The sequence below is a fragment of the Dasypus novemcinctus genome, chromosome 1 (assembly GCF_030445035.2).
Source record: "Dasypus novemcinctus isolate mDasNov1 chromosome 1, mDasNov1.1.hap2, whole genome shotgun sequence".
NCBI lineage: Eukaryota > Metazoa > Chordata > Mammalia > Cingulata > Dasypodidae > Dasypus > Dasypus novemcinctus.
Genome location: NC_080673.1, coordinates 13,240,928 through 13,254,227, shown reverse-complemented (window position 1 = coordinate 13,254,227; position 13,300 = coordinate 13,240,928). Strand labels below are relative to the sequence as shown.

The 13,300-nt window shown below is 40.9% G+C and overlaps 1 protein-coding gene across 1 annotated transcript in view; it reads right to left on the bottom strand.

Annotated features, from left to right (window-relative positions):
• The window catches only part of GPM6A (glycoprotein M6A), a 367,647-nt gene extending 366,721 nt beyond the window's left edge, over window positions 1-926 (bottom strand). Inside the window, exon 1 of the mRNA XM_004447461.4 lies at window positions 590-926. Within this exon, the coding sequence (XP_004447518.1) occupies window positions 590-593 (4 nt within the window). The 5' untranslated portion in view covers window positions 594-926. The remainder of the gene's footprint in view (window positions 1-589) is intronic.
• Window positions 927-13,300: the final 12,374 nt, after the last annotated feature.

Below are 13,300 nucleotides of genomic sequence, written 5' to 3'. Positions count from 1 at the left end.
AGAATCAACCTCCAGCCCCAACTCCAGACGTGTCGTACAAATGCACTCACACCAGGCAGGGGCGAGAGGTGCCCCCGGTCTCTCCCAGTCCTCGGCACCGCCCAGCTTTCACCCCTAGACCAAGTGCAAGTGCGACAAAGTTTCCAGTTCTCGGGCCACATCCCAACTTGCTTCCCCAACGGCACGTCGACTCGCAGGAAAAGCGACCTCCTCGGAACCCGCTCGCTCTTTCTAACCCCCTGGGTCTCTGTCTTTCACTTTCCTCCAAGGGCCCCGCAGCGCAGCGATCCTGCCCCCGCCCGGGCCTTGGGTCTTGGGTCGCCGCGGGCCTTGGAGCCCAGACACAGCCTCCCGGCGCCCTTTCTCGCTTCCAGGTGCCACCCTATCTGCACCTCCTCGCTCGCTCCCAGGACAAGTCCAGAGGCAGGCGCTGGACGCAGGAGGAGAAGGGCTGCGGGCGGGGCAGGAGCGCAAGCGGCGCGATCAGAGGCGAAGGGACGCGCACTTCCTCCCGTCACGTGCGTGGCCAAGTGGAGCCTTCGGGGAACGTGCCCCGCGAGGGGCGACCCGCCCCCGCAGGCAGACTCACCCATGTCCCGAGGTTCTGCTTCCCTGCTGTGCCGGAGCAGCGCGAGGGACCAGGCAGTGCGCGGAGAGCGAGTCCTCGCTGCGGTGCTCCGGGCCGCGCGCCGCGCTCTGGCCGGCCTCGCCCCTCCCAGCGGACGCGGCCCCTCGGGCGCCCGCAAAGTCTGCGGCGCGCAGAACCCTCCCCCTGGCCAGCTGCCTCCCTCGGCGGAAGGCTGCTGCCCACCCTTGGCCGGCCTCTCTCCTTGCCAAACCGCCAGCTCCGTGCCCCTGGGTTTCACGTGGGCGCACCGCGGGCAAGCGCCTCCCCTGAAGGCCACCGCGCACCAAGTGCGCAGACTTTCAGCACTCGCCGCATAGCCCGGGAGCGAAGATAACAACCCTCAAAGTGGAGGCTAGAGGAGATTATTCCAGGGATATGGTGGTGGTACACTTACCAAAATATACTCTTGTTTTCCATATACAGTTTTTAAAAATAATGATATCCAAAGAACCAGAGGAAGAGAAAACTCCCCCTTTTTTGCCACCCCTTCTTTCTTCTATGTTAAAGAGGCTAACACAGAACATCTGGCAAGGCTTTACCAAAAAGTCCTCATACACGTACACACATATCATAATATGCAGAAGGCACCTGGAAAATAAATGCCTCAGTTCGAGTGAGAATTGCTGCTGAAGCGCACTGGGCTTGTCATTGGAAGGACTGGGTTGTAGCCTTGGTTTTACCACTGGCACACTGGGACTCAGTTTCCTAATTTGTAAAGTAAAAAGATCTAGGAGATCTCTAAGGTCCCTTCACACTGAAAAAAAAAAATTACGTAATTTTATGGGTTCTGACCTAGTTCTTTCAGGGTTGATACTGGAGAAGTTATTTCAGAAAGTCAGTCCCCAAAGTGTCTTAAACTTCTTTTTCATGCAGAGCGCATGGTAAAGTATACAAATCCATGCTGTGAACAAGTAGGATAAAATTAAGTGGATATGATTAACCTGAAGGAATGTTGCAATCTAATGGAGAAGATTTGATATGGAAAATAGACAAGAATATGTTTTACAGAAAAACACGGATAAATGCAGAGCAAGTAATTAAAATGGCACAGAACCATTTGCAGAGCTAATTCTCACAGAGTGGAAGAAGTACACTCCTGGGAGGATATTGTAAATGCATTTCTCCTACATGGGACTAGAAAGTTATTCTTGTGGGAGGAAAAAGAAGTAGTCAATAAAAATGAAAAGTGTTCAACATATTCAGAAATGCATCACCATTCCGGACTTTGGCTAACACAAACTGTGATTTCAGCAAAGCATAACACTCGTACTTGGTTCAAGAAAGACAAGTAATGCATTTTTGGAGATCAATTTATAAGAATAGCTATTTAATAACCATAGACAACTAATTTCTGATGACCTATTTTAAGATAATATCATAAATTATAAAAATTAGAACTGTTATTGTTTTGTGTTTTCTGGGATAATGGTATTGTAATTCTGAAGTATGAACTAATAATAACTAACATAAATTGAGTGCAATTTACTCAGTGTCAGGCACTGTTTTAAGGGCTTTCTCTATACATTATCATATAATTCTCACGACAGTCCTATAAAGGAAATATTGTTACCCCCATTTTACAGCTAGAAAACTGAGCCACAAAGAGATAAAGCCCTTAACCAAACTCACACAGGTAATAGATGGGAAGCTGTGATTTAAAGCCATTCAGAAATGTCCTTGATTCATGATCCTGATCAGTTCACCACACAGTTTCTGGAACAAGTGGATTGCCACATGCTTGAGAAAAAAAATGGTATCTTCCAATATTGAGTGTAATTCATCTATCATAAATATTTTTAATATTCCAGATGAATTCTAAAAGTTATAAAATACTGTAGTTTTAAATTATTATATACAGCCATCTACTAATAAAATCATGATGTCTCTCTTGGCCTATTTCAGTTAATATAATATTTTATAATGTAAAATGATATTTTGAAATTTAAGTCATCTATCTGAACAGTTTCCATGCATCTGGGAATCAATATCCCATATGCCAGCTCTAGAGAAACCATAATCACAATTTAGATTTAACAAATCATGGGATTTTATCAGAAAATTCAATGAAAATCTGTTTTAGTTTCCTTCGCCGCTCAAGGAAATATCATGCAACGGGTTAGCTTAAACAATGTAAAAATAATGACTCACAGTTTGAAGGTGAGGAGAAGTCCACATCGAGTCCAAATCAAGGCCTCATCCAGGCAATGCTTTCTTCTTGAAGACTGGAGTTCTGGGACTGGCTGCCAGAGATCCTTGGTCCTGGACTTCTCTGTAACACGGCAGCCTCTCTTGGCCTCTTCCTTCCTTCTGGGATCCACTGATCTTCAGCTTCTTTGTCTTTTTCTCTGTCTGTATGATTTTCATTCTGCTTATAAAGGTCTCCAGTAATAGATAGACTCATCCTGATTGAGTTTGTCCATACCTTAACTAAAGAAATGTCAGCAGAAATTCCTGCTTACGATGGGTTCACACCCACAGGAATGGATTCAGTTTAAGAACATGTTTTTCTGGGGTACTTAGCTTCAAACCCCCATAGTCTGCTCCTCTGGAGACATGTTCTTTCCATATGCAAAATACACCCTTTCCATCACAGTATCCCACATGCTTTAAGTCATGTCAGTAACAATGTTAAGCAAAAAGTCTCATCAAAATTGGTTCTGTCCTGGGGCACAATTTTCCTTTGTAGAACTGTGAAATCTAGAGAACAAGCTATCTGTGTCCAATATACAGTGGAGGGACAGGCACAGGATAAACAGTCCCTTTATAATAGGGAGAAATTGGGAAGAAAAGAGGGGTCATGAGCCTCAAATACTTCCGAAACCCAGCAGGGTAAGCCCCATGAAATGTCAAGGTCTGAGAGTCATCTATGGATCGATGTTCTGTCCTCCAGGCCTGATGGAGCAGCAGCCTCACCCCTTCCAAGTGCTTGTCCAGGGACCTTGCTGTCCCCAAACACTGGGGTGAAGGCTCCACCCTCTCTGAGCACTGGGGTGGAGCCCAGACTATCCGTCAATCCCAGGTCACAGGCCCGCCTTCTCCAAGCATGAGGTGACAGTCCTCTTCTTGAAAAACAGAGCTAAAGGCCCGCCCTATCCAAATACTGGGGTTGGCACATTCTTTCCATAGGCATGGGCAGGCCTGCTCTCTTGGCCCAACGTGTATCTTTGGTTCAACCCTTGCCTTCCCATGGTTCAGCCCTTGAAGTATACTTACTTTCATTCATTCCGTCTCTGATTCTGTCAGCGCAGGCTAGCAGTTGCTTTACTCATACAAATTCACAAAAATCTTGTTGGATCTGGATGCAGTTTACAGGGATCACAACCATTGGATCCTTCCTGCATACCTGCATTTCCAATCCTGACTTCCACTGAAATGACTGACTGGTTTCATGTTCATGCTAAACCCTCATATGCAGTCCTGTCCCCTGGAACTCGCTTTGTAAAGCTCAGGGAAGTCCCCAGTAGAGCCACTTCTGACCCTAGTCTCAGAGAACCCTATGAATGGACTCCGAGTGTTCTAAACCATCAATTTCTGGTTTCTTTATGCTTAAGAGTCCAGTTTTCAGCTTCTCCCCTTACTCTCTCATTTTACTATAAACTGCAAGGAAAAACCAGCCTGGACTTTCCACACTTACCTTGGATATCTCCTCAGCTACATATTGACTATCATGTCATGGCTTTCAAGTTCTGCCTTCCATCCATAGTCAGAACTCAATCTTGCCAAGTTTTCTGCCACTTTAAAACAAAGAACACCTTTCCTCCAGTTTCCAATAACACATTCATCATCTCCTTCTAAGGTCTCATCAGAAGTAGCTTTAATGTTTACATGTCTCCCAAAAAGTATCCTCAAAGCCAAACTGGATGTTTTCTATCAACCACCTCACAATTCTTCCATTCCCTAACCGTTTCCCAATTCCAAAGCTATTTCCAAATTTTGGGCATTTGTAACAGCAACACTCCACTTTCCTAGTATCAAAATATGTTTTAGTTTCCTCAGCAGCTCAAGCAAATACCAGGCAGTAGGTTGGCTTAAAAAATGGCAATTTAGTGACGCATGGTTTGAGGACCAGGAGAAGTCCAAATCAATCCCAAATCTAGGCTTCATCAAGATGATGCTTTCTTCCTGAAGACCGGCATTCCAGGGCTAATTGCCCATGATCTTTGATACTTTGTTCCTCTGACACATGACAAGGTACATGGCAACTTCTCCTGGCCTCTCCCTTTTCTTCTGGTTCCATTGACCTTCAGTTTCTTGTTTCCTGTGACTTTTCTCCATCTTTCTGATTTTCATTCTCCTTCTTAAGGACTCCAGTAATAGGACTGAGACCTGTCCTGATTGAGGTGGGCCACACCTTAACTGAAACAACCTCATCAAAGGTCCTCCTTACAATGAGTTCACACCAACAAGAACGGGTGAAGGTTAAGAACATGTTTTTCTGGGGTGCATAATTCCAAGCCACCGTAGCATCGGTTAATTCATTGTCACAATTAATATTTTCTCTGTTTCTCAGAGGAACCCTGACTGATAGAAAGTGAAAGAGAGGGAGAAGGAAGAAAGATTTTATTTAAGGCTGGTGCTTTGGGATACAAGCAGACTGAATAGAGATTTGATGACCTCAGTTTTCTTTAGGCACTAGAAAAGAGAAGCTGTGATTCCCTTTAAGGTAGGTGATGAAAAGCTGCTGAGTTGAATAGGAGAGGTCACTGCCCCGGGCATATGTCTTAGTTTGCCAAAGGGCTGACAATGCAAAGGACCAGAAATGGGTTTCCTTTTATAATGAGGTTTTTATTTAGGGTAAACTCTTCAAGTTCCAAGGCCACGAAATGTCCAAATCAAGGCATCAGAAAAGATGCTTTCTCACCAAAGTCAGCTACTGGTGATGCTGGCATGTGGTGATCAGGCATATGGCAGCGTATGGGCCCAGCCCCTCGTAGGCCTCTTTCTGTGCCTCTGTGCTCTGCTGATGCCAGTCTCTGGAACCTCTCTCTGCCTCTCAGGGTTTCTCTGTCTTTCTGCAGCAGTGGGTGAACCTGGAGTCCCTTCTCCTTTCTCTCATACATAGGGGTCAATATGGCAGCTTCCTTTTTCTGTGGATGTGTCTCTGTGTCTGTTTATATCAGACACAGCAGGGAAGAGACCCAAGCTGGTTGAAGCCTCACCCAATCAAAATCCCTAAAGCAATCTTATCAAGTAATCTAATCAAAAGCCCCTTAATGGAATTTAATGCAAAGGGCCCTACACAATTGGAATGGATTAGTTTAAGAACATAATCTTCTGAGGTTCACAAAATTCAAACTGTCACACTATTTTAAAAGAAATGCCAAGTAGCATATAGGTCTCTGCTGATTGAAAGTAAATTTGTAAAGAAATCTATCCAGGGAAACGGACTTTGGCCCAGTTGTTAGGGTGTCTGTCTACCACATGGGAGGTCCCCGGTTCAAACCCTGGGCCTCCTTGACCCGTATGGAGCTGGCCCATGCGCAGTGCTGATGCGCGCAAGGAGTGCCCTGCCACGCAGGGGTGTCCCCCACGTAGGGGAGCCCCACGCGCAAAGAGTGCGCCCCGTAAGGAGAGCCGCCCAGCGCGAAAGAAAGTGCAGCCTGCCCAGGAATGGCGCCGCCCACACTTCCCGTGCTGCTGACGACAACAGAAGCGGACAAAGAAACAAGGGAAACCAGGGAAGGGGAGGGGAATTAAATAAATAAATAAATATATAAAATATTAATATATATTTATATTAATATATAAAATATTAAATAAATAAAAATAAATCTTAAAAAAAAAGTAAAGTGCTACAGTAGTTAAGCTCTTAAAAAAAAAAAAAAGAAATCTATCCATACATTTGCTATTTCTTAACAGCGTTCAATATCCTCAATATAGGAGAAATAAACAGATAGCTAGATCATACAAGCCTGAGTGCTTTCATTGAGTAATGGCAGAGGGATAAAGAGAAAAAAAGAGTTAAAGCTTCTCACAAAAATGTAGTTTATTGATGTATCTTTGGTCTAAATCAGAATAGGATGGGGTAGTTCTCCAGAAGATCATTGGTGGTCTGGAATGAAAGAAGGGGTCAAGGGACAGAAAAGTATAAATGAAGTTTACGAACAGATTAGTGGTAATAAAGCTTGAGAGATGGAGATATTGACAGAAGCTGATATTCAGATATTGCTGTATCTTAAGTTTTCATGGGTTGAGAAATTTTGAATGACAATTAGGCCCAGAGTAAGGCCATATGAGTTAGTTTGTAATTCAGTGGAGGTGATGGTCCCTAGAATTGATAGGTCAAGGGACTTTGAAGGCAGGTGTTGGGGAGGACATCCATAAGGATCCAAAAGTGTACCACAGTGATAGTAGGGGCTAGAAAAAGGAAATACCTGGGTGAAATTTAAATGACATAATGAATTTGAAATTACTTTGAAAATTTTGAGCAGTTATACTGGCAATTATAAATATTACAAAAGATAATGAATAGAAACAGTCTATGGATTGACATGAAAGCCAATCCAAATAATTTATATATGAGAAAGAACCAAGAGGAAGCCAAAGATCCTGAGAGGGTAAAAATGGTGAAAAGAATGTTTTAAGGATACCAAGTATAATTTTCAAAGAGTGGGCAGTCTATCCACAAGACTTGTATTTTAATGCTTGTATTTTTCAGTATATTTGAATCATGAAAAGTTACATATGATTATAAATTTGAACTAGAACACAGAGAAACTACATGTGTTAAGTATTAGTTTGATAGAAACCATTTCCACTTAAGTTTCTGCGATCACAAAAATGAATATCCACTGGTCTCTAATAGTAAGTGAATTGGCATGCATCTGTAAAGTTGCATGCATGAGACCAAGAGCCTTACAATGTTACAGCCTCTGAACCTTGGCAAGATGTTATGTACTGTATAGCCATGTGCCAGTTTATAGGATCTTCAGATAACTCTCTCAGCAGCTTTGTATTGAATTAATTGAGCTGAACACTTATTCAGCGATCAGAAATGAATCTCCGTAGAGTTGTAGCCAGTTCTTTTACTTCTCCCTCTTGATATACAAAATATAATTACAGAACTCAGATGTCCAACTGGGCAAAAGTGTTTTCCAACATCTACATCTACAAAGATAATTTCAGATGGTTGTAAAAGCAGATTCATGCTTTCTATGGACTTGTCAAATTTTTGACATCAGAGGGATTAGTAGACTTTTCCTTCATTAAATATTGTTAATAAAATCCCCTTTGAGTTAATGGAGTTCTTATGAACTTTATTAATATTTTCAAATTCCTTAAGAGGCATCCACAATTGCTTTTAATTCAAATCAAATTTTTATGATCCTCCATTCTTCACACATCTATTTTAGCATACAGTTGTATAGTATCCTTTATGATCTCTCTTATTTCTGCAGGGCCAGTGGTAATGTCCCCCCTCTCAGATTTCTGATTTAATTTATTTGCAACTTATCTCTTTTTTTCTTTTTCAGTCTAGCTAAGTGTTTGTTGATTTTGTTGATCTTCTCAAAGAACCAACTTTTGGTTTTATTGATTCTATTGGTTTTTTGTTCTCAATTTCATTTATTTCTGCTCTAATCTTTACTATTTCTTTCCATTGGCTTGCTTTGGTATTAGTTTGCTGTTCTTTTTCTAGTTCCTCCAGATGTTCAGTTAGAGCTTCAACTTTAGCTCTTTCTTCTTTTTTAATGTAAGCATCGAGAACTATAAACTTCCCTTCAGCACTGCCTTTATAGTGTCCAATAGATTTAAATATGTCGTGTTCTCATTTTCATTTGTCTCAAGATATTTGCTGAATTCTCTTGCAATTTCTTCTTTGACCCACTGATTATTTAAGTGTGTGTTGTTTAATCTCCATTTATTTATGAATTTTCCCTTTTCCATTCATTATTGATTTTCAGCTTCATTCCATTATGATCAGAGAAAGTGTTTTGTATAATTTCAATCTTTTAAATTTATTGAGACTCGTCTTGTGACCCACATATGGACTATCTTAGAGAAGGATGCATGAGCACTTGAAAAGAAAGGTATCCTGCTGTTTTGGGGTGCAATGCTCTATAGATGTCTGTTAGGTCTAATTTGTTTATTGTATTACTCAAATTCCCTGTTTTTTTATTTATCCTCTGCCAGGATATTCTATTGAATACTGTGAGTGGTGTATTGAAATCACCAGCTATTATTGTAGAGACATCTATTTCTCCCTTCAGTTTTACCAGTGTGGGCCTCGAGTATCTTGGGGCATTCAGGTTAGATGCATAAATATTTAGTATAGTCATTTCTTCCTGGTGAATTACCCCTTTTATTAATATATAATGACCTTCTTCATCCTTTATGTTTTGCAATTGAAATCTATTTTTTCTGATATTAGTATTGCTACTCCAGCTCTTCTTTGGTTACTATTTGCATGGAATACCTTTTTTCCCACCTTTCACTTTTGTCCTTATGTCTGAGGTAGACAACAAATAAACAGCTCATATTTTTTTTAATCCATTCTATCAATCTATGTCTTTTGATTGGGGAGTTCAATCCATTAACATTCATTTATTACTGTAAAGGCATTACTTACTTCATTAATTTTGTCCTTTGGCTCTCTGTTGTCATATAGTTCTATAGTCTGTCTTCTTATCCTTTAGTTTACCCTTCCTATTAATCTTCATTTCTAAACTCTACTCCAAATCTCTCACCCTTGTTTTTTCCTTTCAGGCTGCAGCAGCTCCTTTAGTATCTCTTATAAATCTGGTCTTTTGGTAACATGTTCTATCATTTTTTGTTTGTCTGTGAAGAGTTTGAACTCACCCTCATTTTTGAAGGACAACTTTGCCTGATACAGAATTTTTGGCTGGTAGTTTTTCTCTTTCAGTACCTTAAATACACCATACCACTTTCTTCTCTCCTCCATGGTTTCTGATGAGAGGTCCACACTTAACCTTATTGAGTTTCCCTTTTGTAAGATGCTTTGCTTTTCTCTTGCTGCTTTCAGAATCCTCTCTTTATCTCTGACATTTATAATTCTGAATAGTAGGTATCTTGGGGGAGGTCTATTAGGATTTATTCTGTTTGGGGGGTATTGTCCTTCTTCAACATTGATAGTTATATTCTTCATAAGGGTTGGGAAGTTTTCATTCTTTATTTCCTCAAATAGTCTTTCTGCCCTTTGACACACTCTTCTCCTTCTGGGATACCAATAATGCAAATGTTTGTGCATTTCACGTTGTCATTCGATTCCCTGAGACTCTGCTCTGTTTTTTCCATTCTCTTCTCTTTCTGTTCTCCTGTCTTTTCCAGTTCAGATGCTCTGTTTTTGAAATCACTAATTCTGTCTTCAAGCAATTCAGATCTGCTCTTATGTGCCTCTAACGTAGTTTTAATCTCATCCATCGTGTCTTTAATTTCTATAAGGTCTGTGACTTTTCTTTGCAGGCTTTCAAATTGTTCTTTACATTCACCTAAAGTCTTCATAATATCCTTTATTTCTTTAGTCATATTTTCTTTAAATTCTTTGAAGTGATTTAGGAGAGTTGTGTGATTATCACTGATTAATTGTATTAAATCCTGTATCTCTTCAGGATATTTGGTTTGTTCTTTTGACTGGGCCATCACTTCCTGTTTCCTAGAATGGCTTGTAATTTTTTTGCTGATGTCTTGGCATCTGACTATGTTACTGAATTTACTCTGATGGCTAATTTCTCTCTTTCGCCTATTGTTTTTTTTTCCCCACAGTTCTTCTTTGATATTTGGTTCAACTTATTCTCAGCTTTTAAAATTGCTCAGCTTAAGTTTTCAAAATCAGACCAGGAACTCACTGGGGGGGGGGGGGGGGGCATAGATTTTTCTCCCAGGATTCAGACACAGAGAGCATGAGTAGTTTTTGTCCAGACCAGCCAGCAAATGGCACTTATCAGTGCACTTTTCCATGGAGGTTTCAGCTCTCCTGAGTTCCTGTGTTGAATCTCAAGATTAGAGATTCAAAGTGGGCTTCGCTGGCCGAATTACGGAAGAAAACCACACTGACCTCCCCTCCGTTTCCCTTGAAACAGCTGACAGGAAGGAAGAATGTCTGTCCCCCTCTCGGTCAGCCAACAGCCACAGTGAGTTAGGCATTTTACCCCCACTTAATATCTTGGGGGTGGGAGAAGGAAGCCCTTCCTGGCCACCATGGGGGCTTGGTCACTCATGTTTGTTGCTCCAGCTTCTTCTTTTCTCTGTCTCCTACCCTTCTGGGAGTTGTGTGCCCTTGTCCTGGTCTGCTGACTCTCAAAGCAGGTCCCATGGACTGCTTTTGGCTCTTTCTCCAATGCTTTTGTGAAAGTATTCAGATCTGTCTGTTTGTCCATTGCCATCTTCCCATAATCTCCCCAAATCTATTTTAGAAAGCAGAGTTCTAAATGCAAAAGAAAATTGAGCATTAGTAAAAGCTAATGCACACAATAGTCTCATGTTTTTGGGTTTGTTTGTTTGTTTTTCCGAAATAAATGGTTGACTATTTAGGTAGCATCAGACACTGCTTTATTGCTTTCACTATTTCCTCATCTATTACATCCCCTAAATTTTAGAACTTGCCCTGGTTCACTAATGTATACTTATAAAATAAATGCTGAAGCTAAAAATAAATGTGATTGTGAACACTGTTTTTTGTTTAATCTGACCTTTTATTTAGCATAAAATATGAGTCTAAGGACCTTGGTCCTCAGATAAAGCCAAACTGCAGCAATGTACTTCTCACGCAACTTTGGTGAAACCATTAGTTCTCAACCCAGGTCACACTCACCTGAGAACTTTTAAAGTTGTACATGGGCTCCAGCCCAAATCAGTTACATTAGGATTTGTGGTAATGAGCATTTCTTAAAAGCTTTCCAGGTACAGCCATGGTTGTGGAGCACCATCCTCCCTCACCTTCTCCCTTGCTTCACTTTGGAGGGCTCTCACGCCATATTGTTTCATGGGCGTTATTTCTAGAATTATATGCAATTAATGTTTATTCACTGTTATTAAGTCCACACTACACTGTGCATTATTTAATAAATACATCATACCCACACCAATATGTCCTCACACAAGAATAATGTTTTTTTGAATTTCAATGAAAGCACACAGACACCCTGATTTAGAGTATAAAGTGTTAGGAGCAATGTGGATTACAAAGCACTTTCTCTACCTCAAAAAGTTTACGCTCTGATGGAAGGATAAGAAATATATTAGTGGGAAACAGACTTGGGTCAATGGATAGAGCATCTGCCTACCACATGGGAGGTCCATGGTTCAAACCCCGGGCCTCCTGACCTGTGTGATGAGCTGGCCCATGTGCAGTGCTGATGCACACAAGGAGTGCCCTGCTACGCAGCGGTGTCCCCCACATAGGGGAGCCCCATACACAAAGAGTGCACCCCATAAGGAGAGCCGCCCAGAGCGAAAGAAAGCGGAGCCTGCCCAGGAGTAGCGCCACCCCATGGAGAGCTGACACAGCAAGATGATACAACAAAAAGAGACACAGATTCCCAGTGCTGCTGACAAGAACACAAACAGACACAGAAGAACATACAGCAAATGGACACAGAGAGCAGACAACTGGGGAAGGGGGGGAGGGGAGAGAAATAAATAAAAGTAAATCTTAAAAAAAAGAAATACATTAGTTACTATAGGGAAATGTGATACATTTCAAAGGTCATATATGAACAATTGACTTGGGATGGTGGATTAAAAGAGGGAGAAAGATGAAAAAAGCCTTCATGAAAGCCATCTGCATTGAGAAATAGTATTTCAACAGATGAGGAGAGGTAAATGACAAGCAAAAGAAAAGGCACATTAGCTGTAAATCAGGAAAGATGTGAGTCACAATAAATGTTAACAAAACTAATAGTAGGAACATCTACATTTCATTGAGCCTTCACAATATGCCAGGTGATGTCAAGCATTTTATATATATTAATTAATTTAATCTTCAAGAAACTTAGAAGTTGTTACTATAATTATGCCATTTTCCAGATGAGGAAATAGAGGAAGAGGGACTTTAAGCCACATGCCCAAATTCACCCATTCGGTAAGTGGCAGAGACGATACAAGCCAGATTGTGTGATTTCAGAACCGAGGCTTAAAATCATTGTTCTATATTGCTTCTAATATCTTATCCTTGGTTAGATTTCCCTCTTTGTCATACATAATATGTGCCAGGTATTTTTCCAAGTTTAACTGATTTTACTTTCAAACTATCAATATTATTTCTTTGTTACAGATGTGGCAATTGAGGAGAGGAAATTTGAGGATCTTGTACAAGTTCACAGATACAGAACTGAAATCCAGGAGGTCTGATTCAGTGTTCACACACTTAAGTCAATAGATTTTACTTGCTGTGACGTTCAAAGCCAAATTCATCAACCATATCTTCCAATTATGCAAAGTCTTTTAGGAGATAATATCTTTTTAGATTTAATTTTCTATCGTTGGCCTCTGAATTGAATGTTACCATAACATATGATCTTCACCGGATCTCTTATTTTTATTCCTCACTCAGTTAACAGTGAGATTTTTTCTCTAATGAACAAATTAATACTGTAATGCACCATTCACTTTCTATCATAAAGAATATTAGCAACTCAGTGGTGTCCCAGAGATGAAAAAAAAAATTAGACTAGATCTGAACAGGGCTAGAATTAGGGCTATACATTGAGTTGAGTA